This window comes from Dromiciops gliroides, chromosome 4, assembly GCF_019393635.1.
Source record: "Dromiciops gliroides isolate mDroGli1 chromosome 4, mDroGli1.pri, whole genome shotgun sequence".
In the NCBI taxonomy this organism is placed as follows: domain Eukaryota; kingdom Metazoa; phylum Chordata; class Mammalia; order Microbiotheria; family Microbiotheriidae; genus Dromiciops; species Dromiciops gliroides.
The window spans coordinates 463,449,062-463,472,319 of record NC_057864.1 but is presented as its reverse complement, the minus strand read 5'-3'; the positions used below and the strand labels follow the sequence as shown (position 1 = coordinate 463,472,319).

Genomic DNA, 23,258 nt, shown 5'->3' with positions numbered 1-23,258 from the left:
CTGTGGTTCTACAGTTAATTAGCTTCAAAGCAGGACCTTGAACCCAGGTCTCATCTCCTAGTTCAGGCTCTTTCTATCACAAAGGCTTTAAGGCGTATAAAGAAAGTGTTATATCTGAGTCCCCATTTTTGCAGATAAAAAACCTAGCTCTCAGAGAGGGTAAATGACTAGCCCAGGGTCACATAGCTAATAATCATAACCCAGGTCTTATTTTCTCCATTTTATAGGTGAGGAAAGTAAGTGATCCACCCAAGGTCATGGTCACCCCTAAGGCAGAACAAGAGGACCCCAAGAGTGAAAACTGGAACAGACCCTGGGAAGAGCTCCCTGACTAGCCATGGGTTGTTCCTAAGAACCACATAAGAACCCTCATCTATCCAAGATAGTCTATCTCCCTTGGGCATTACCCTGCCCTGGAGAGCCTGTTGGATATGCCCCCTACTCATGATCCTCTCTCATCTCCAAGCTTGATGGCCCTCGGCTGGGGGGCACCTTGGCTCAGCCTGGCACTTCTAATGACTGCCTCTGTTAGAAATGGGGGCATAAGGCTGTTGTCCTTTGTCCCTCCTGCTCAAAGAGGACCATGACATTGGGAGGGAATGTCATGATTTGCAGTGAATTGGATTGAAGTGAGACAGGGCTGTCCAAGTTCACCAACCTCACTCACTCCTCCAGTGGCAAGATGTACATCAGGACGACTGGAGATGGCGCTATATATTTTTTTTAAGGCAACTAGGGTTAAATGACTTGCCCAGGGTCACACAGCTAGTAAGTATCTGAGGTGAGATTGGGGAATAAGGCAGGTTCTCATTGGAGCAGTCGGATAGAGACCAGAATGATTTCTTAAAGCAATGAAGAAGGCAATAGGCAGCAGGGAGTGGGGGGGGGGGGGGGGAGAGATTTGCTCACTGCTGACTTCTGGTGGGGGAGGGAGAGTAGCCTCACTCCCAGACCTTTCTAGCTTGGGTATGGGGCTCATCTAGGTACATCAATCTCTTTCTTTCCGTTCTTAAGGGGAGATTGATTTTTGGTTTCTGGGGTTTGTGGTTGGCTCCCTCTGACCTCCTAGCTGTGGTGACAGCTCCATACCCAGGGTTGGTTGGTTACGATGTACCCACCCCTTACCAGTCAAGAGTCTCATGGGTCTGTGGGAAGGGGAAGTGTTTGTGTACACTTGCCCCCACCCTTCCAGATAGCTAGAGGACCCCAGATCAAAATCCCTCAACCTACTAAGCCAGAAGGGTTAACAGCCTGGGGAGGGCGGGGCAGATTGCATGAATAACTTTAAGTGCAAAGTGATTTACATGTGTTAACTCAACAACACTGGGAGGGAGGTGCTATTATTATCTCATTGTACAGATGGGGAAACTGAGTCAAACAGAAGTCAAGTGACCTGTGCAGGGTCACACAGCTAGGCAAGATCTGAAGTTTTGAACTCAGGTCTTCCTCACTCTAAGGCCAGAATTCTATCAAGAAAAACCAGTACAGGTGAGAGTTGGGGTAGGGGCAATCTAAGACTGAGTATAGGGCACCTTCGTAACAACCCCATTGCTGAAGCTCCTACTATGGGTGTAGAAAGGAGGGTGTCAAAGACAAGAATGAGGCTTTCTCTGTCCCCAAGAAGCTTCCATTCTACTTGGGAGGGGGCAGCACTGAGGAGTAACCTGTGAAGGGAGAATGAGAAAACATGAGACGATTTGGGGAAGAAGAGAGCAAGAACAGCCAGAGAGATCAGGAGAGGCTCTGAGTGGGAGGTGTCACCTCCCACTCAGAACTCTAAGGAAGCACGGGTGGGGGGAGAGGGAAGGGCATTCAAGGCATGGGGGTTGCCTGTGCAAAGGCAGAGGGGACCTGGCTCCCTTCAGCCCAGCTTTCATCCCCAAAGGGGGTTACAGATGGGAAGCAGAGAGAAGGGGAGACAAAAGGAGAGGTAGAAGGAGAAAGAGACTGAGGGGGAAGGGACAAAGAGAGGAGGAGGAGAAAGAGAAACAGATGGAGAGAAGGAAGAGAGAAAAGAAACAGGAGAAAGAAGCAAGAGAAAATGGAGAGAGAGACAGAGAGGGAAAAACAGATAGAAGAGAAGAGAGGGAGAGCGGGGAAGGGAGAGGGAGAGAGAGGGGGAGAGAGAGGAGAGGAGAGTGGGAGAGAGGAAATTAAGAGGGGGGAAAGAGGAGGGAGAGAGAGGGGGAGACAGAGAGGAGAGGGGGGAGGAGAGGAGAGGAGAGGAGAGGAGAGGAGAGGAGAGGAGAGGAGAGGAGAGGAGAGGAGAGGAGAGGAGAGGAGAGGAGAGGAGAGGAGAGGAGAGGAGAGGAGAGGAGAGGAGAGGAGAGGAGAGGAGAGGAGAGGAGAGGAGAGGAGAGGAGAGGAGAGGGGAGGAGAGGAGAGGGGAGGAGAGGAGAGGAGAGGAGAGGGGAGGAGAGGAGAGGGGAGGAGAGGAGAGGGGAGGGGAGGGGAGGGGAGGGGAGGGGAGGGGAGGGGAGGGGAGGGGAGGGGAGGGGAGGGGAGGGGAGGGGAGGGGAGGGGAGGGGAGGGGAGGGGAGGGGAGGGGAGGGGAGGGGAGGGGAGGGGAGGGGAGGGGAGGGGAGGGGAGGGGAGGGGAGGGGAGGGGAGGGGAGGAGAGGAGAGGGGAGGGGAGGAGAGGGGAGGGGAGGAGAGGGGAGGGGAGGGGAGGGGAGGGAGAGGGAGAGAGGGAGGAAAGGGGAAAGGAAAGAGGAGGGGGGAGTAAGCACATCCAAGGTAGGCCCCCTGGCCCTCACTAAATCTCAAGAGACCTGGCCCCTCCACCTTCCCCATCCTCCCCACAGGAGCTGTCCATGGCTCCTTTTCCCAGAGTATCACCAGGAACAGTGGATTTCAAGAACCAGGATGATGCCCTATGGATTGATGGGAGCCTCAGGACCTTGCCAGTCCTAGGGAAGCTGGCACAGCCAGTCATCCTTCAGTCCTGGGACGGGCAGCTTGGCAGGAGTAAAGTCCTTGCCTTGGCTATGGTGCCAACTTTCCACCCACCCTCCATTATCCATCCTGCTGCAGCTGCCAGCCAGGGTGAAATGGTCATGCCAAGTCATCTAATCAGTCACCAACCATTTTTGGAGGGTTTTCTGTGAGCACTTCCCCCGCCTAGACTCCCATCCACACAAGAAGACAATTTACTTAGGAGACGGCATGGGAGAGAGGGAAGAAGGCTGGATTTGAATCCTGGTCCCTACACTTACTAGCTATGGGACTTTGGGTAAGCCACATAACCTGCCTGAGCCTGTTTCCTCCTCTGTTAAATTAGGGGGTTGGCCGGCCCTGGATTCAGGAGGACCTGAGTTCAAATTGAGCCTCAGACACTTGACACACTTACTAGCTGTGTGACCCTGGGCAAGTCACTTAACCCTAATTGTCCTGCAAAAAACAAACAAAAAAAATTAGGGGGTTGGATTATATGGCTCTGAAGTCCCTTCCAGCTCTGGAGCAAAGATCGTGTGAGCTAAATCCCAGAGCCCAGGGAACCTTTTCCTCTCCTCCAAGGCCCATCCCATCTTCTCTTCAATTTCCCCAGGGAGCTGCCAGGTCTGGCCACAGGCTATCCCTCTCTACTGGGATTTTCTTGGAGCCAGGAGGTGTCTTTTATGCCAAATTGGACTGGGGAATCCCTGTAGCTCTGTGCCCAGAGTGGCAAGGGCCAGGGCTGGGCTCTGCCCCTCCCAAGGCCAGAGTTAAAGCTGGAAATAAGGGGCAAAGAGCTCTGAACCTGTGATGGAGAAGTCGGCAACCCCCACCTGGCCTCTAGGGACTGCCAGGAATGTCCCAACTCCAAAACCCATCCTGGGCAAGAAAACTATGTCAGAGGGAGCTGCATCCTCTCTAGGTATCTCCCTACCCTGGGGATATCCTCAGGGTGGCAGGGGAGAGGGCAAGCACCCTGTCCTTGACATCAGAGTGCCTGGGTCCAAATTGTGTCCCTTTGGGCAAGTAACTTGATTCTTCTGGGCCTCAGTTTCCTTTCCTGGAAAGTAAGCAACCTGGATTAGGTGAACTCCAAGGTCCTTCGCAGTTGTGTCTCTGTGACTCTTCAGATCTCTTAGACATCCCCTGCTTAGGGGAGGGGGTCACACTGAGCCTCTGTGGGAACACACCAAGCCCTGGTCCTAAAGGGAGCTGTTCATCCTGCCAAGTCCACTGTTGCTCTGTAGCGCGGTGAGGGTTAACCTCCTGCCCAGAGTAACCTCTGTCACTGCCCTATATTTCTCTGGCCTTGGAAACTGGATCATCAGCCGGTGTCCATTTCAAGGAAACACCAGCTCAGCAAGCAAAAGGGAGACCTTGACTGTTTCTGAGTGTGGTCCTGAGAGAAGGGAACAGAGCTAGGGCTAAGGGCCCTTCGCAATCTGTTCCCAATAAATTAGCTACTCCCTGCAAGCAGCCCCCAAGGCAGGGTGGGCGTTGGCCACAGTTTTTGTGGGCAGAGGAGTATGGGTAGAGAGACATCTCCAGAGCTGGTCTCAGACAATCCCACCTTAGGCCTCCATCAGGTGCAGGATCATAGCCAGAGCAGCTGCAGGGGCTCGTGGGATAGCGTGCCCTGAGATTGCAGAAGACACATTCAAATCCTACCTCAAACACTGACTGGCTATTCTGACCCCGGATGCACTTAATCTGGGTGATTTCCAATTTCCTCAGTTTCTTCATCTGCAAAATGTAGATACTAATAGCACCTAACCACCTGTCCCCCAACCCCCATCCTGACCGAGGGTTAGTATGAGGATCCAAAATATAGGAAGTGCTTTGCAAACCTTAAAGCATCACAAAAGTGCTAACTATGACCGCATCGTGCCTTTGGTCGGTTTTTCCCAGGGTCTGCCTTCCATCCCTCCCCTTGCAACTCCTACCCTGATCTTGCCATTAGGGGTGGTCAGGGCAGAGCAGCCTGAAGCCTCCTTTCGAACGTCCTCCCAGCCTTCCGCCCTCCAAGCTCAGCAGGCCTCTGCCTTTCCAACTCCTGCTTCTACGACCTCCAGGCCTTTCACCAGGCTAGAAGCTATGTTTATCCAGCAGCTCTTCTCTAAGGAGGTGGGTCTGAGATAAGGCCAGAGCATGGGCCCCGGCTTAGGCAGACCCTCACACCCCTCCCCTGGCTTTGGGGCCCAGCAGATATCACCTCCCTCTTTTCTCCCTTCAGCAGGAGACTATTAGGTAACACCCCAATTCTGGGATTGTTATTGCTCAGACAACCAATCCATGACACCCCCCCCTACACACACACACACACACACACACACACACATGCACACACACAACTACAGAATTAAAGAACCTTGCCTACCCGTGGTCCTTAGGGTCCTGCTTTTCGTGAGCTAGCATCTCCCTGGGGAAGGCTTTGTTTTTCCTTCCAGAGGAGATGAGGAGGGAGGGCAGGCCTCATTGCTACTCCTTTCAACCTGGATCCCAAATGGAATCCCACTCTTAACCCCACTATATCCCCCAGACCAACCCAGGAAGGGCATGGTCTGAGACCCGCCTCTAGATGCCCCTTGGGGAATTGTGCCATGGAGTGCCTGGGCCCAATGTTGTGTTGGCCTAGCCAAGCCAAGCCCACCCCTCTCCCATCCAGAGGCCTACACAGGAGCTGCACTGAGAAGCAAGCTAAGGGTACGAGGTGGCAGCAATGATGATGCTCCAGTCCCCCAGGGCTCCCTACCAATGTGTGCCCAAGCCAGAACCCTGCTATGCTTTCTCTCTAGGGAGGGGAGAGGCCCGTCTACAAAGGGGAGCCTTTAATGAGGAAGCCAGAGAAGAGAAGGGCCCCTCATATACCCAGCTGGGAATGCCCACAGCTGACCCTCCCCCCCACACCTGGCAGTGGGGTGGCGCTGGTGGCCAATGAGGCAGGGAGTTCTCCCTCTTGTCTGCTGCCCTTCTCTGATTTCTTTTATAGGGAGAAGTGGAGGGACACTCTGAAAGCTCACAGGGTTCGATCCAGGGCTGGAAGGGGCCTCAGGCCACTTGGTCTGATAAATGCTCCTCCTACTGGCCCTGCTCTCAGACCTAAAGAGTGGGAGAGCTCAGACACACCTGTCCTTTCCCTTCAGCACCTGAAGGGAGACACCATTGGTCCTGAAGAACACCCTTAGAGCCCAAGAAGAAGGGGTGGGGAGGACCCACAGGAAACCCCCGAGATTAATCTGAAGGGAAAAGGATCTCCGGTCTAAGAAGACCCCTGGTGTTCCCCTCCCACCAAAACTCCAGAAACAAGGAACACAATGGAGGAAGCTCTCTAGAGGGACCTCAAAGTGCCCCGCCCAGTCTCTCTCCCTTGACCTCTGACCCTTTCCACACCCAGAGCATCTCTCGGTGAGGAGATGGAGCCCCAGCTGTTCCATCTCTCTGGAATCTCAGTAAACAAACCCCAGAGAGGTCCTTTCTTCACGAACCCCACCACTACACACCCCTACGAGGGAGACCCGGAGAGAGGAGGTTAGGTGATCAAAAGGAAGGGACAAAGACCAGAGGAGGGCCCGCGGCGGCTGGGAAGGGAAAGGGATCGCAGGCCGCCGCACCCTCCCCCCCAACCTTTGTTAACTTGCAGCCTGGGTCGTGGGGGCTTCTTCCAGCCTGGCTCCCTTCTAACTGAACTCACGCTTCAGGAGGTGGAAGAGGTGAGTGGAAGCCTCACCCTGCATGCTTCCGTGTTACCCACCTAGTCTCCTAGTGGGAGGTGATGGGAGAGGGGGATCATGCGCCTATCACCCCGGCTTCGGCTGACTTGAGGGTCAGAACCCAAACACCTGCAAGTAATCGGGGCGGGGGCTTGGGTGAAAATCGGGGTAAGGACCACGGGGGTCCTGGCCAGAGTGGGGAGGAGAAGACACGAGCGCAAGGACCCTTGGGCAGCTCCCACGGGCCACGTGGGGGCCCAGGCCGTATTTTCCGGTGTAAATACGCCGGCTTCGCCGGCTGTCTCTCCAGCCGCAGCAGCATGGCCAGGGCCGCTCCCTAGACAGCCCCCTCCCCCTAATAAGCCCACACAAAAGCCCCCAGCCGCGCACAAAGACGAGTCGGCGGGGGGTGTGTGTGTGTTGCGAGGAGCACTACGACCCCCCTCCTTCGTCTCCCACGCAGGGGGACTTCCCTGGGGGCGAAGTGTTGGGGCTGACAGCCTGACACCCGAGCTCCCCGGCTCCGCCGCCGCCGCGCCGCGCCCCGTGTGCGTGGCCGCCCGGGACGCCCCCCGACGGCATCGCCCTCCTGACCAGCCGTCCGGCCGGAGCCCCCAGCCCCTCCGGAACCCGCAGCCCGGCTCGGCGCCCGCACCTGCTGAGCGTCCCCCCCGCCCCCCGCCCTGCCTGGAGCCGCCGGCCCGCCGGAGCGCCTCCACCCACCCCCGCCGGGGCCCCCACCCACCTGGCCGCCGCGGACCTCTCTCTCCAGCTCTCGGTAGCGGTTGTGCCACACCAGGTAATGCAGCGGGTATCTGCCCTCCGGCCCCTTCCTGGCGGCGGAGGCGATCATCCTGCTCTCCGCATGCCGGGGCCGCCTCTCCCGGCCCGGGATGGGGGGACGGGGACAGGGACGGGCAGCTGGGGACGCGGGGCCGGCGGCGGAGCCTGCTCTGGAAGCCGGGCGACGGGCGGCTGCACGGGCATGTGCCTAGGGAGGCAGGCGGGCGAGCGAGCGCCGGCGGAGGCGGGCGGAGGGGGGCACGGCGGCGGCGATGCGGGGGGCGGGGGAGCGGGTTCCCAGCGTCCCCGGGAGGAGAGGAGGAGGAGGAGGAGGAGGAGAAGGAGGAGGAGGAAAAGAGGAGGAGGAGGAGGAAAAGAGGAGGAGGAAAAAAGGAGGAGGAAGAGGAGGAGAGGAGAAGCACCAGCCCCAGGTTACCAGCACTAGGCAGCGCTGTTCGAATTCTTTGCCTCTCCTCCCACACCCCTGCACACAAAGGCAGCGCTATAAGGAGGGAGGAGGGGGGACAAGGATCAAGCGCCCGGAGGAGGAGGAGAAAAGGGGAGGTAAGCGGGGAGCTCGGTTCTGGTGGGCACTGGAGACATCCCAGCGGGCAGAGGAAAAAGCAGCCCCTCGCTTTTCCCAGGCATACTCCTTTCTCTTGGCATGACCAGCGCAAATGCCAGCCCCTTCCTCCCCCCTCCCCCCCTAAAGAAATTGGGGGCCGGGGAACCCCAATGTATGTATAGGGAGGGAGGGGGGACCCTGGTGCCGGGAGCATAGCCAGTCAAAGCCAGGAGTCCGAGGTTTCGATGCATCATGGGAATTGTAGTCCGCACCCCCCCACACACACACCTTTAAGTTCAAGGGCTGGCAGGTGAAGGGGGGTGGGGGTGGGGGTGGGGGTGGGGGTGGGGGTGGGCAGAGGAAATTTCTACATTGCCAACCTCTCCTCTCCCCTCTCTCCTGAAGCCTTGCCCACAGAATTGGGGATGGAGCTGTTAGGCAGACTACTCTCTGGATGTATAAACTAAGGTGGGGCCCCAGGATTGGCCCAATATTCCAGAACATCTTGATATGACAGTGTGCTCCTTTGGTGGGGGGTGGGGGGAGGCAAACACATTCCTCCGGAATGGAAATGGAAGGTTTAGTAGACCACAAACCTGAATCTTTATTAATTAATTCTGAGCCTGCTGGGAGGTCCTGTGACAGAGAATCAATCAGCCCTGTGTTCAAATCCAGCCTCCAACACCTGCTGGCTGTGTGGCCCTAGGCAAATCACTTCACTTCTCAATGTTCCAGGCAACTTTCTCAAACTATATGTAACAGAGGAGCCAAGTTGCTTTGGTGGAGGGAGTTTCTTTCCCTGGGAGTTCCCATTACTGATGAAATCACAAGTCCAACCCTTTTCTATATGCCCTGCCCTGAACACTAAACCGAATGCCATAGAAGCCATTATAATCAAGACCTTTGGGGACAATTTAGATCATAGATTTAATATTAAGAAGGAATTTAAAGGTCAAAAAATGCAAACCCTACATTCTACAAATAAGATAACTGAGGCCCAAAGAGCTTGTGAATTTCCACAGGTTAAGTGGCAAAGCCACTGGTGAGGGCAGTCGAGTACAGGAGGCTAGGCAAATGAGCATTTGGTAACAGCTGAATGGGATAAAGAAATCAGTCCCCATTTCCAGCATCTCATTCGCACCAAGGATGCTTTGGGACTTGCTAGAAAATGCCTTTCTCATCCTCCTTTCCATCATCTCTGCCTTGCTGCTCCATACCCCACCCTGTGGCAAGCACTGGAAATTCCAGGATGACACACCACCAGGGAGAAGGAAGGATCAGTCAGCTTCACCATCCCTATTCCCCTGCATAAGAGTTTGCAGCTCTTGGTGCCCAGGCATGCTGCTCCCTGCCTCCACCACAAGGGGTCAGCAGAGGGCTGTACCTGGAGCCTAAGAACCGGGGAAGGGGATAGGGAGGGGTGGGGGGAAGGGGAGAGGGTGACCCGGTCCATCAGGTATGGGCGGGAGTCGAGGTGTTACTGAGTTCGTCCTCGAGATGGCCGAGATATAGATGAATGGCCGCAACTTCCTCCAAATCCACTTTATATGCCCCGCCCTCCCCAAATGTCTTTGTATTTACTCAGTCTATTTTGGATCAGTGTACATACTATTTCCTTTCTGGTAGAATATAGGACAGGGACTTTGTATCTCCAGCACAAGGCTAAGTATACAGTAGGTGCTTAGTAAGTGACGTTTGTTTCCCCCCCAGAGACAGTAAGTCCTTTGAGGGTAGGGCTTGTTTTTTGTCTTTTGCCTCACACAGTATCTTCAACTAGTAGACAGTCGGTAAATGGTTATTGAATTAAATCAGCCCTCTTCCCCCAATTTCAGGAAAAGGTTCACATGTTTTGGGGGAGGGGGATTGTGGGGGTTGGATAGAGTGTTAGACTTGGGGTCAGGAAAACCTGGGTTCAAATCCTGCTTCTGCCATGGTGTGACCACGGGGAATTCACTTACCCTCCCTGGGCCTCAGTTTCTTCATTTGTAAAATGAAGGAGTTGCACTAGATGGTGACCCCTTCACGCTCTAGATCCATGATTCTGTGATTCTCCCCTCCCCCCTCCATCATCCCATTTTGTTTAGGGGCTCCAAGGAGTCAATTCATCTTGGTTCTTGGGACACCCTTCCCCCTCCCCCCCCCCAATCCCTCCCCAGGAGACAGTTCAACCGAAAGGCTTAGATTGAGTAGGGGGAGGCATGCCAGGCACCTGTCTGTTCTCCTTCATGCCTGCCAGCCCCAGGCGGCCACGTGCTCTCAAATTCACCCACACATAGCTCAAGAAACAAAGACAAACAGACCAGGCAGCTGGGAGCCGAGTAGACATTTAATAAATGAAATTCCATCGCTGAGAGAAGGGCTAAATCTCCAGCACCATTTCCCACCCCCAGCCTTCATTCCACATGCATTCACTCACCACGAGGCTGGGAGACTACAGAGGAGGGGGGGGTGGGGTGGGGAGAGAGAGCCCATCTCAGCATCCTCAGCCTTGAATGCCAGAGTGAAGAGAAGGGGGGGGAGTGGGGGTTGGCAGGTGGGGCTCCTCCAGGAGACTGGGGAGCCAGCCAGGCAAAGGCTAACTCAGGTGATAAACTGCCTGGCTCTCTCCTAACGACTGAGGGACTGCATCGGGGGAGGTGGCAAGGCAGGCAAGGCATGCTACAAGCTGCCAGTTTCCTTCTCCTTCTTTTTAAGTGTGATTATAAATATAGCCAGTGGACATACACACTTTCCAACAAACTTGTCAATCCGGGTAGAAATAAGTCGAAGGAGGCAGGTCTTGCTGTATTTGGGGCGCCGTGACTCATGGGCTGCTGCTGCTGTCTCAAGGAAGGAGTTCATCCGCCCACTCACGAGCCCCTGCCACAGATATGCTGAACATCAATGGCACCTCTCCCCATGTGAGTGAATCTCCTGTTGCCAAGTAGAATCCCCTTTGTCTGGATATCCACCTGCAACCTTTTCCCCACTGAAATGGCTTCTAACACCTTCCTCTTCCAATATCTTTCCCAATTCATGCCCACTTCCCCAGAGGCAGACCCAAAAGCAGAGGGTGAGGGGGGGGCAGGCAGAGAGCCGGGCATTTTGTGCAAACTGGCAGGCATAAATGAGGATACATGTATGACGATGCACACTCACATGTGCAGCCTGGAGCTATGGGTGCTGAGCTTCCCAAGGTTTCCCTCATGTCAAATTTCTGCTAGTGGTCTGCAAAGAAAAACTATCCCAAGGAAATATTCTGGGCGACATGGGGCTAAATGAGGATGTTGAACAGAACTCAAAGATGGACACACCGAAGAAGTAAGGGGAGATGAGTCCATTAGGCGTGGCTATTTCTTGAGCAGTGCCCCAGAACCAAGAACTCCAGAAGTCAGGACCACCCCAACCCCTATAAGGAACTTTCCATTGTCAGGTGGTTACCCCATCTATCCTCAATAAAAGTATATGCCTTCCTGGGGGGGGGGGGGGAAGACGTCTCTAAGCCACCTCCTCCCCGAGAGGGAAGTCTTCTACTTCCCTCTCCATCCCTCTCCATCACTTTCTCTAGAGCCCAAACAAAAGACCATTTTAGGATTGTTTTCGAGAATGTAATTCTTTACGGAGGAATACCTAAGGACCCCAAGTATTTACATACCCCAGACCAGCACTCAAGGCCTTGAAATGAAACAGGGGAGAACTGCAGATACACTCTGCTCCTCCCCTCCAGAAACGTAGAGGTGTGAGTCCATGCCAAAATATACCAAAGTACCCATAGGAGTGAGGGCCTGTGTTTACATATACAAACATGTATGTCTCCTCCTCCAGACAGCTTTAGAAGTGGGCTTGACTCTTAGCCATCAGAATCTGGAGTTGAGGTGTGGCATTGCCCTGAGGCGGTGGGTGACCTCTCCCACACTCTAGAAGTCCACAGTTTAATTCAGTTCAATATCAACACAAGCACCTATTAGGATAACATATTTAGAGCCGAAAGGGTTAGAGGTCATGGAGTCTAACCCCCTTCATCTGACAGGAGGAAACAGAGAGGTGATTTGCTCAAGGTCACATAGTTAATGTATATAATAATAATGCACAATATGGATAAAAATGACTCACTCCCTGCCCTCCCTCCGGGTTTATTGAGAGCCTCGAGTGCACTAGCTAGGTGGGGGTGGGGATACCAAGTTGGAGCTCCAGGATTCATTTCTTCTTGAAATTTGGTCAATATTCCTCACGTTCACCCGCCCTCCCCCCATTTCCTGGGAAATTGGGAGATCTGAACTTTATTGCGGCAAGCTAAAATGGATAGATCTAGCGAACTGGAAGGGACCCCGGGAAGAAAAGAAGCCAGTTTATAGCCTTAGGGCGTTGTCTAAGGGAGGGGCGCAGGGTCACCCCAGGTATCAGAAGGGGAGCTTGAGCCTACCGACGCCTGCTCTCTATCCCGCAAGATGGCATCGTTAGCGCCCCCCCCCATATACAAGTGTGGGCGCACGCTGCAGGAACGCGTGCCCCCACCCACACACATATAGAATATTCTACCCTGCACCGGTGTGGACACGACAGTACATGTACACAAACAGCTCCGAGGAACACGGTGGGACTCCAAAGGCATGCCTGGCACCCACTGATTTGTCATCCCCACACAATGGGGATGACATTCTTTGGCATCCTCTCCTTGCTAGGTCACCCCTAAATTGGCCTATTTACACACACGCAAAATAAACCTTGGCGAGTCAGTTCAGCCCGGGGGAGGGGGGGAATTTAATCCCTCACCTCCCATCTTTGCTCCTTTTTCACCACCTGCCCCCAAGGCTCCCTTCTTCTTTTGTCCTCCTGCTGCAGCGGCAGGAGAAGGGAATGGGGACGCCAGGAAGAGGAACCGTAGGAGTGACTCACCACCAGCTCCGCCCTGTTCTCGCTTTGGGGGCAGGAAGGGGAAACTGAGGCAAGAGGCCAGGATCCGAGGCGAGCTGGTGGCCAAGAACCCAGGTAAAGTCCTCCTCCCTCAGTCCAGGAGGGGAAGAGATTGGGGAGGAGGACAGCGGGGCTGGATGGGGGTGGGGTGGGGGAACGGGAAGAGCCCGGCCCTCCTGGCCCTTTAAAGCTCCCCCCCCTCCCCTGCAGCACCTCGCGCCTCTTCCTGTGTTCCTTCCCATTTCCTTTCTCCAGCTGGGAGCGGGGCGTGTCCGGACCCGGGCTGGGGGTCGGGAGGCGCGCGCGGGCCCCTCCCCCGGTGGGCCGGGCCTGCGTCGTTTCCTGCAGGAGCAGCTGAGAGCGAGCTGAGCAGCAGCCTGCGGAGAGCCAGAGAGAGAGCAGGGGCCGGGCCGGGCCGAGGCGAGCCGAGCGGAGCCGAGCCGGGCGGGCCGAGCCGCGAGCGAACGAGCCGGGGGGGGGGCGATCGGAGCCGCGGGCCGGGGCCCCGAGGGGGCGGACGGGCGGCGGGGAGCGGCGGCCGCCGCCACCGCCGCAGCCTCCCCAGCAGCAGTGGCCGCGGCCGCGGGCGCCGCGAGAGCCCGGGCGGCGGCAGCCGCAGCCTCAGCCTCGGCGGCGGCGGCGGCATCAGGGACCCCCCGCCTGCGGCCGACGCCCCCGCCCGGGCCCCCAGCCGCCCCGCGCGCCCCCCACGCTGGCCCAGAGGGCTGCGGCCGCCTCGCCGCTGAGGATGTCCCGGAAGGGGCCGCGGGCCGAGGTGTGTGCGGACTGCAGCGCCCCGGGTAAGGCCCGGGCCGGGGGCGGGCACCGGGGCCCGGGGGGAGGAGGCCGCGACGGCGGCGCCCCGAAAGCCGGGGGTGGGACGGGCCCGGAGCCGGGATGCGGCGGCTCCCCCCGGGCCGCTCGGAGGCCCCCCGCCCCGTCCCCGCCTCGCAGCGGGAGGGCGGGCGGGAGGGAGGCTGGGGGCTGCGGCCTCGGCAGCCACTGCAGAGCCAGGTGTCCTTGGGAGGGGCAAGAGGAGGGGGGGTGCACGGGGGCCCGAGCGCCGAGGGGAGGGGGAGCCTGCAGCCCGGGCGCGGCGCAGTATCCAGGTCCGTCATGGGTCATCGTGCCCCCTTCGCACCCCCATCCCTCCTGCACCCCCACCCCTCCCGCCATCAGGGTCGGTGCTTCAGAAAGGACGTTTCCCGATGCCTTCTTCCTTCGGCAGTCGGGGGAACCGGTCTCTGCGAACAGCTTTGCTAACCCCTCCTTCCTCCAGTCCCCCCAGAAGGCGTATAAATGGGGGGAGCCAGCCCCCCCCCTCTCCGCTCGAAGGCGGCAGAAGGGCTGTGGGGGAAGCGAGAAGGATTTTTCTTTAAGGGGGTGGAAGTGTGTGCTCTTAGTTTGTGTCATGGAGTCTCGGCTGCCTCCTTCTGTCTTACACCTGCTGCTCACATGTTCCCTGACTGCTGGATAGCTGCAGAGGGCATCTGTGGGCAAAAGGGGTGGGCAGGTGTCTCCTGCCCTCACCTTACTCAGGGATGCACACACCGCAGCGCTCGATCCACGGGCCTGGACATTTTTCACAAAAGGCGCTCAGAAGGCAAGGGTTCCCAGGGATCCTTGTCTTTAGGCATTCTGACCTGCCCTAGGCCTGGGAAGGCTGTTCGTCTCTGGAGGTGAGAGCTGCATGTGGGGCTGGGGTCAGGCTCTAGACCCCACTTAATTCTTCACAAGGTGGTGTCTGATTCCTAGGCCTCTCAAGCTCCTGGGAGCTCTCACACCTACTGTCAGGCCAAATGGAAGCCGGAGACAGTTCCTCAACCCCATAAACAAAGCCTGCTTGGGTGGGGGAGGATGGGCAGGCCTGGGGCTGCTGGGGGCTGGGGCTGGGGCTGGGGCTGGAGCTGGAGCTGGAGCTGGAGATGTGGTTATCCTTCTCCCCAACCAGCACTTGAGAGGGAAGTGGGAAATTCCAGCTCCAGTGGTACCAGGAAGGGAGCCTATGGGTGCCTTGGGGCTGTAGATAAATACAAGGGCAAGCAAGTAGGGGAAATGTGATACTGTGCAGGACACTGGATTCAAATCCTATCTCAGCCACTACCTCTGTGGGTCCATCAGTCCCTTCACTTTGCCGGAATTCTCTGTAAAATTAAGGGATTGGTCTCTGATGGCTTCTAAGGTCCCTTTCAGCTTTAGATCTGTGCCAGGGAGAGCTAGGGTCCGAGGGCCAAGCTGCCTCCTCCCTCTGCCTCTGCCACCATGTTCACTGCTGTTTCCCCTTCTTCCCAGAGGCTTGGAGCTCCATTCCATGGGGGAGTCCCCCACCTCCACCTGCTTTGGCCCCAAGGAGAAAGTGAGGGGACAGAGACCAGAGGAGCTATTTTCTCCCGATGTGGAAGGAGTGGGTTCAGGAGGCAGAAGGGGCCCTTCAGATCTTAGCTGCCTATTGGGGGAAGGGGTAGGAGAGACCAACCTCTCTGGGCCTCAGTTTCTTCATATGTAAAATGGGGGAAATTGAACTAGATGACCACAGGGGCCTCAATTATGCTTCCTTCCTCCGCCTTAACTCTCTGGCTTCTCCTATTTGGGAGGGAGATAACCTTGTGCCGCCTCCTCCCCCAATTCCCACTTTGGATCTGGGTTACCGATCCCTCTGGGAAGTTTCCAGAAAACCCCAGAAGGCATGTTTTGAACTCTTTGGGCAGCTGGTGCCCCAGCATGCCCTCTATAGGCTGCCGGAAAGGATCCGAGTGGGGTGAGGGGGCTTGTCTAGGTGCCTGCCCCGTCTCCACCGGGAGTCTCCGGTGTTGCTCTGTCTGCTCCAATTATCATTTTGAGATGGGGATGAGGGGGCATCAGGATGAGCTTTATGGTGTTCTGTCCCCCAGCCAGGGATCAAAGGAAGTTGGTGATGGTATCTCTGGTTTACCCAGCTCTGTGACCCTTTATTAGCCCCATTAGTGTCAAAGGGTTAATCTCTCTTTGTCAGATGAGATCTATCTGCAGGTTGGCATAGGACTGTGCCCTCAGGTCCCCTCTTCTGCCCTGCTCATCTCTTCTGGAGAGGCAGCCTGGCATAGTTGATAAAGGACTGGGCTTCAAGTCTGGAAAAAGGTTTAAATTCTGGCTTAGGCATTAACTAGAGCTAACCCTGGTCATGTCAGTTTCTCCCAACTTCAATTTCCTTCTCTCTTAAGATTATTGTTAATGCTGGTTGTCCCCAACTTACTGGGCTGTCAGCCTCAAGTGAGATAATCACTATTAATTAATCACCTGCTGTGTGATCCAAGTGCAAGGAATAAAAAGACCAATTAAAAAAAAAACACAAACAGTCCCTGCCTTCAAGGAGCCTCTGTTGTATGAGGAAATACTATAAATATTTACAAAGTAACATAAGAAAGGACTCACTAGCAACTTCAGGAATTTCCTTTCCTCCATAGGAGAAATGACATTGTAGCAGAGCTTTGAAGGTAGTTAAGAAAATTAAAGATGCCCAGAGATGAGGACAAAGTGCATTCCAGGCACAGGAGAACTGTCTGTACAGAGACTTGGGAACTGAAACGGTATGGAATGAAGCCTAGAAAGGACCTCTCAGTCTTTCTAACTCTCGTTGCTTATGATTGAATGCAGGAGAGGTGGCCAAGACAGGGAGGAGGTACCAGGTGCTCCTCATCAGTGGCTGTGTCAGACCCCTGAGAACCCACTGAGGATGAGCTTCCTGACACATTCTAGGAGAAGCTAGAATCTAGTTGTCAGAACCCTGGCCTGGGCGCTAGCTCTGTCTCTGCTACAGATGCGAGCTCTAGCGCACACACACACACACACACACACACACACACACACACACACACACACACACACGACCGACCCCAAACAAGATGTCTCTGGGATCCAGGTTCTTTTCTGGAGGGTTGGATTGAAGGATTTGGAATCAGAAGGCATCCCAACTCTGCTGCATGCTCTCTTTGTGCTCTTGGGTAAATCAGTCACTTGGAAAAGGAAGGTTGGGTGTGAGATAGATGCTCTCTCTTTGTTGTTCATTCTGACTTTCAGTCCTCTGATCTCGGAGGCTCCCCTCCAGTTCCCCAATTCTTTAGTGCCCTGTTTCTGAGATGAGTGGGGCATTGTTGTCTTAATCATAGAACCAAAGACATTCTCGAGCTAGAAGGGACCTCAGAGGCCTTCTGATCTAATCCCCTCATTGTACAGATGAGGGAACTGAGGCCCAGACAGATTCAGTGCTCAAGGTCACTTAGGCAGTGAGCTCCCTTCATTCCCCTTTCTCAATTCTGTGGTCACCCACTGGGCTCTTGAACGTTTAGCTCATGTCTTGGTTCTCTCATTTTCCATGGCCTTGGGTACTCCTGGTGTAGTGTGTGGAGACTTTTATTTGGAAGTAGAAAAAAGAATGCTGACTTGGAGGCATTTGATCATGATGATGATGGTAGCTAACTTTTATTAAGTACCTACTGTTCGTTGTGCTAAGTGCTTTACAATTATTACATCATTAGGTCCTCACAACAACTCTGGGAGGTAGATGCTATTATTATCCTCATTTTATAGTTGAGGAAACTGAGGCACACGGACTAAATGACTTGCCTGGGATCACACAGCTAGTAAGTATCTGAAGCTGGATTTGACCTTGCGTATTCCTGACTCCAGGCCTAACAGTTTATCCACTGCACCACCTAGCATCCCAATGTGTAGCTCTTATTAGCTTCATGACTTCACTCCCCTGGGCCTCAGTTTCCTCTTCTGTACAGTGAGGGGGATGGAGCAGATGATCTGGTCTAGGGTCTTCTGAATGGTGAATTGTAGTGTCTGGTTATTTGTTAACAGTTGTGTTTTCACACTTCCCAACCCCATTCCATCTCACTGGCTGCCCCAATAGACAGAGGCTTATAAGAAAGTCACTGCCCTTCTGTGTTTTGGGGCACCAATGGTTGCTCACGTTGGGCATGTCATGGGTGAAGGAGTTTTGATGGGGAAAGAAGAGATGGTGCTATGAGGATGAGGTACAGCCAGGGTGTCAGGGGCACTTGTGGCAGGGAGTGATGCCCATCTTTGTCATTGCTGATCCTGGGGGACTGCCACAATGCCCCCTCCGTCTCCTAGCTAGCTCCAATTGGCCTATGCCTTGGCAGTCCCACTTTGGTCCTGATGTCAGAGATCCACATGGTCCACAAAGTGGCTTATGGGGATAGAGGAAGGGATTTGGGGAAAATCATTTCTAAAGTAAGCAAGATGAGATGGAAAGAACTCTGGCTTTGGAGTCTGAGGATCTCGGCCCAAGTTCCTTGCTCTTTCAGCTACGTGTGACCTTAGACAAATCACATTGCCCTTGGGAACCTCAGTTTTCTTGTCTACAGAATGGGGATTCAAATATTCGTATCACCAACTTTACTGGGGGAGGGTCATAAGAATCCAATGAGAGAAAGTGTTTCAGAAGCTGAAGTGCTATTCAGATAGAGGTTATTCGCTATCACGCGCGACATTTTAGAGTGACGACAGATTCACTTGTATGTGGTGCTTAGAAGTTTACAGAATGCCTTATGATTATTTGGAGATCTGAAGTCCAGGCTCAAATTAGCTTCACCTCCATGAGCCTCAGTTTCTCCCTCTTTAAGTGAGGGAGTTAAACTGGATGTTGTGACGATGTCCTGCCTATTGGACATCTTAGCAGAGCCTTACCTACTCAGTTTACAGATACCCCCCCCACCTCCTACCCCTTGTTTCTTTTCCCTCCCCCTAAAAAGGCTGCCTGTAGCCTTGGCTAAAGGGAGATGGTGGACGTGATATTGGGACAGATGGAATGAAGGACATGAGTAGGGTCTAGAAGGTGGTGGTCATTCTCCCCTTTCTCCCCAGAGGGGCCCTGCCTTTGTCCCATCTTCCCCCGCAGGGCACCAGAGTGCGTAGGCAGCAGGCACCAGTGCCAAACTGTGCAGCTGGACATGGCGGAACTGTCCATGCCACCTCTTCACGAGCCATCTGTGCCCGTGTCCGCCCTCAGGGCATCCCAGAGATGGGCAAGGGATAGCCTAGAAGCAAAATTTGCCTTCCCTCTCTATTCCTTTCTTTCTTGATGCTCCTCGAAGATGGGACTTGGCTCTGGCTGAAGGTGGCACTGCCCAGCTCTTTGGAACCGCCAAGGCCCAAACTGCTGCCCATTCTCTGGTCACATGCCTCAGCAAGCTGGGATGGACCACATGTCTGGCTCTGGCTTGCCCCTCCCTTCACCCCAGCCCCTGCTGTTCACCCCCATGTCCTCCTGTAACCATCTGTTTAGCTGGCTCCCTACCCCCACAGCCTAAGTCCTTTCTGCCTTGGGCACAGGGTTGAAGCCCCCATGTGATAGCGATAGGCTGGCAATCTCCTGAAAAAGATCAGGGCAGTGTCCTAGCGTGGACCACTTTAGGAAAGCAAACTGGCCTCTGCCCAGCTTCTGCCTGCTCTGCCAGCCATGGGGCGGGTGCCAATGGCCATTTGTACCCTCTTTCCCTTCCCCTGCTCACTCACTCACCCACACCCAGGAGGCTGAACCCTGCCCTGATTTAAAAATCTCAAATACCCCTCCCCCTCTAGTAACTCAGGTGAGGGCCAGAATGGGGGGGGGCAGTGGGAAGAAGAGGGTGTCCTGGGGAATGGTGCTGATCTGCCCTCCCAGATTTCCCTCAAAATTCCTTCCCTTCCTGTCCCTTTTCCCCTCCACCATGAGCTGTGTCATTGTCTAGCCTTATTGAGCTGGTGGGGAAAATGTGTATACATAGATATATGTGTGTATTAACAGGCCAACATTCTTCTCTATGACCTTGGGCAAGTCATTTCACTTGGAGGGAAATGTTGATTTGCAGAGAGGCTAAATTCAGCACTCCCTGTGAATATTTACTATTACTAAATTCCCTTCCTCTCCCCTCCCCTAGTTTTAGAGCTCAGAATCCCAGTTCTTAGACTAGATTGGCCATCCTAGGATGTCTCCTGGGCTGGGGACTTTGGCCTCAGGGTATTTTGTTCTAGGGTATGGGTGAGATGGGGATGTGTGAAAGGAGCTGGGGGGCACCAAAGGGGTGTGTGTGTGTGTGTGTGTGTGTGTGTGTGTGTGTGTGTGTGTGTGTGTGTGTGTGTCTTTGTCTTTCATTTGCCTCTGTTGCTTGGAAAGAACTGAACTGGAAAACAATGAACTCAGACCAGAACTTCCTCCTGGCCCTCATTGTTCAGTCCTGAGGCTTCTGTCCCCCTGTTCAGTCCCCCTTCCCCCACCAGCTTTTGCTGAGGGCCTAGGGGACAGGAAGGATGGCAGACCTCCTCTGGCCACCCGAGTCTTCATTCAGAGTGACAGCAGCCAGTGTTTATTGGTTTGTCCACCCCCATCCCTCCCCACCCCCTTATTAGAGCTCTAGGTCACCCAGAATTACTGTGAAGCAGAAAGATGTGGGGGTAAGAATTCTCAGAGGATTTAGGAAGTGCCCTCCCTTGGACACAGTCCCTATCTGCTCTTGACTACTTTTTTTTTGGGGGGGGGAGCAGGGCAATGAGGGTTAAGTGACTTGCCCAGGGTCACACAGCTAGTAAGTGGTAAGTGTCTGAGGCTGGATTTGAACCCAGGTTCTCCTGAATCCAGGGCAGGTGCTTTATCCACTGTGCCACCTAGCTGCCCCATCTTGACTACCTTCTTTAACTGGCTTGAAGAAACTGAGGTAGAAGCTGTGGTCAGTCATTGACCCGTGTCTCCCCTCCCAGTTCCTTTTCCTATCCTGGGGTGTGGCTGTGTGGAGGGTCTTATTTTGAACCTCCCCACTCCCATATTGCTGTCCATTATTGTTGGGGTACAGGGGCCAAGGGATGAGACCATCAGCAATCTTGGCTCCACACTGTGGCCAGAGAACCCAGATGGGTTGGCATAGATGCCAGCCAGCTTTCCCCTTCTCTGGGCTGCATTGCCAAACATGAGGAGTGCTGGGAAAGGGAAGGGAGGGGTGCCACCTACTGGCACTGAGGCCCCAGGGGTTACCTGGAAACCCAGACTAACCCTTCTTCCCCTCTACTCTAGCAGCCACCAGGACATTAGGTTTGACCAAGTATGTTTATTGGGTAGTGCCAGTGTTGGCATTCTTGGCCACTTTTCTTGGTATAACTGTGTGTGCCTATGTATGTTGGGGTGGGTGGGGAAGAGGGTGTATAGTGGGTCATTGCCCTAAATCCAGATGGGGAAAGTTGAGTGCTCTAAGTAGAAGATCTGAGTCGTAAGTGAGTGGCAAAGAGGTAGGCGCTGGACATGTTTCTCAGCCATTCACATGTGACTGGTAGCATCGCTCGGGTCTCACCAGTGTGACTAGGGAGAAAAGAATGGATGGTTGACTAGCCCCACCTACCCTGATATTTACTGACCGTGCAACCTTGAACAAGCCACTTTCTCTTGTTGAGGCCTCAGTTTCCTTGTTGGCTTCTTGGGTTCCTTGCCGCTCTTGGTGGCTGATACAGATAGAGGTGGATCTAGGGAGTATTCCTGAGGCCGAGCCCCTGGTTTTCCGGAAGCCGCTGGAGAGGAACTCTGGCTGAGTCATTCTCAGCTTCCTGAGAATGGGCTGGCGGCTGGCCCCCCGGCCCCTGACCCAGATGGCCTTTCAGAGTGGGGCTCGGCCACACCCAGTTCAGCCCCCACGGGGACACCAGCACTGGTTCACTTAGGACCTGCTCCTGTCCTGTCAGAGATCTCACTCATACTTCAGTTGTTGATTCCCTGGGAAATGTTGGCCTGAATGGAAGGATGTCCTGGAGGAAGAAAGGAAAGAAGCAAGCATTTATTAAGTGCCTACTGTGTGCCAGGGACAGTGCTGAGTACTTTACAAAGAATATCTCATTTGATCCTCTTAACAACCCTGGGAAGTAGGTGCTATTGTCCCCATTATACCAATGAGGAAACTGAGGCAGACAGGTTAAGTGACTTTCCCAGGGTCACACAGCTAATCTAAGACTGGATTTAAACTCCGGTCTTCTTAACTCCAGGCACACATGGAATGTGGGAACAGGCAGGGACCTTTAATGAAAATCTTGACCTATCCCCTCATTCTACCAAGGAGTAAACAGACCCAGAGGAATCAAGTGCCCTGCCCTGCGTCGCTCAACAATTTAGTGGCATACAAGAACTACAGCCCTGAGCCTTCTGAACCCCGATCTAGGACTCTTTGTGCCTCCCCACCCTCAGTCTCAAAGTTAGCCTAGTCTCTAAGATCTTAACCTGGCTCAGAAAGAAAGGGGATGAGAAGATAGATAATCTTTGTCCTCCTGTCCCCAGTATACAGAGGTGTCATGTAGGGCAGAAAGAAGACTGCCTGGTTCTGAAGTCACAGGGATGTGGACTCAACTCTCATCCCAAGGCTTATTACCATTGTGACCTTGAACAAGTCACCTAATTCTCTAGGCCTCTGTTTCCCCTTCTGTAAAATGAGTAGGTTAGGGGGCCGCTAGGTGGTGCAGTGGAGAAAGCACCAGCCCTGGATTCAGGAGGACCTGAGTTCAACTGTGGCCTCAGACACTTGACACTTAGTAGCTGTGTGACCTTGGGCAAGTCACTTAACCCTCATTGCCCTGTAAAAAAAAATTTTTTTAATGAGTAGGTTAGACTGGGTGGCCTCTGGGATCCCTTAGGAGCCACCAGCTCTCAGTCTTTGAGAGTTACTTCTCTATTGTTCCTAACCTGGCTCCCTCCTGCTGACTGTTCAGCAAAGAGGGCCCCAGTTCTGGGTGATGGGTGTCACTGCCTCAGGTGTCCCCCTCGACAGTCTGGTGTCTGATGGGACAAAGCTTCCTGTTTCCAATCTAAGTAAGGAAAAAATTGTAAGACGAGGGAGGAAGAGGGGAGAGGAGAGTCAGAGAAGAGACGGGAGGAGAGACAGAGGGGACAGAAGCAGAGGGAAGAAGGGAGGGAGGCAGGGAGAGAGAACCCAAGGAAGCAGGAGTCCCCAGTTCCAGTAGGGCCTCATCTCCTTGAGGGTCTAAGCCCTCTTTTATGTAACATTTTGATGATTGTATTTCAATATCCTTGACTCCCTTTGTAATCCTGTCTCTTCCATCTTCTGTTTCTGAGAAGGGATCCAAAGGCTTCACCAGGCTGCTGGAGGGAGCTGGCATGCCCAAAGGGGCTAGAACCCTTGGTCCAGAGTGTTTCTAGAAAGTGCCTTGAGATTCTCCCCCCAAAAAAAAAGTGTTGTGGGGGAGGCCCATCAGTGGCGCTTCCTTATCCTTCCCGGGGAAATCAGGAAATTGATGTGTCTCCTTCTCATGGGCTGAGGGCTCAGTGGTTTAGCCTCATGGGATTTGGACTTAGAGGGCACATGAGCCCTCCATCTAGCTAGCCCCCTTTTCACAGG

The 23,258-nt window shown here is 54.4% G+C and overlaps 2 protein-coding genes across 6 annotated transcripts in view; one reads left to right on the top strand and one right to left on the bottom strand.

The window, feature by feature from the left end:
• ANKRD13B (ankyrin repeat domain 13B) overlaps positions 1-7,648 on the bottom strand; it is a 30,156-nt gene extending 22,508 nt beyond the window's left edge. For both annotated transcript variants that reach the window (XM_044002456.1, XM_044002457.1), the window contains exon 1: positions 7,390-7,648. In XM_044002456.1, the coding sequence (XP_043858391.1) occupies positions 7,390-7,497 (108 nt within the window). In that variant the 5' untranslated portion in view covers positions 7,498-7,648. The remainder of the gene's footprint in view (positions 1-7,389) is intronic.
• Positions 7,649-7,684: 36 nt separating this feature from the next.
• Positions 7,685-23,258, top strand: part of GIT1 (GIT ArfGAP 1) — a 31,631-nt gene continuing 16,057 nt past the window's right edge. For 3 of the 4 annotated variants that reach the window (XM_044002453.1, XM_044002454.1, XM_044002451.1), the window contains exons 1-3: positions 7,685-7,991; positions 10,749-10,892; positions 12,814-12,960. In XM_044002453.1, coding sequence (XP_043858388.1) covers positions 7,700-7,991; positions 10,749-10,892; positions 12,814-12,960 — 583 coding nt within the window. In that variant the 5' untranslated portion in view covers positions 7,685-7,699. The remainder of the gene's footprint in view (positions 7,992-10,748; positions 10,893-12,813; positions 12,961-23,258) is intronic. The other variant, XM_044002455.1, reaches the window with a different exon arrangement.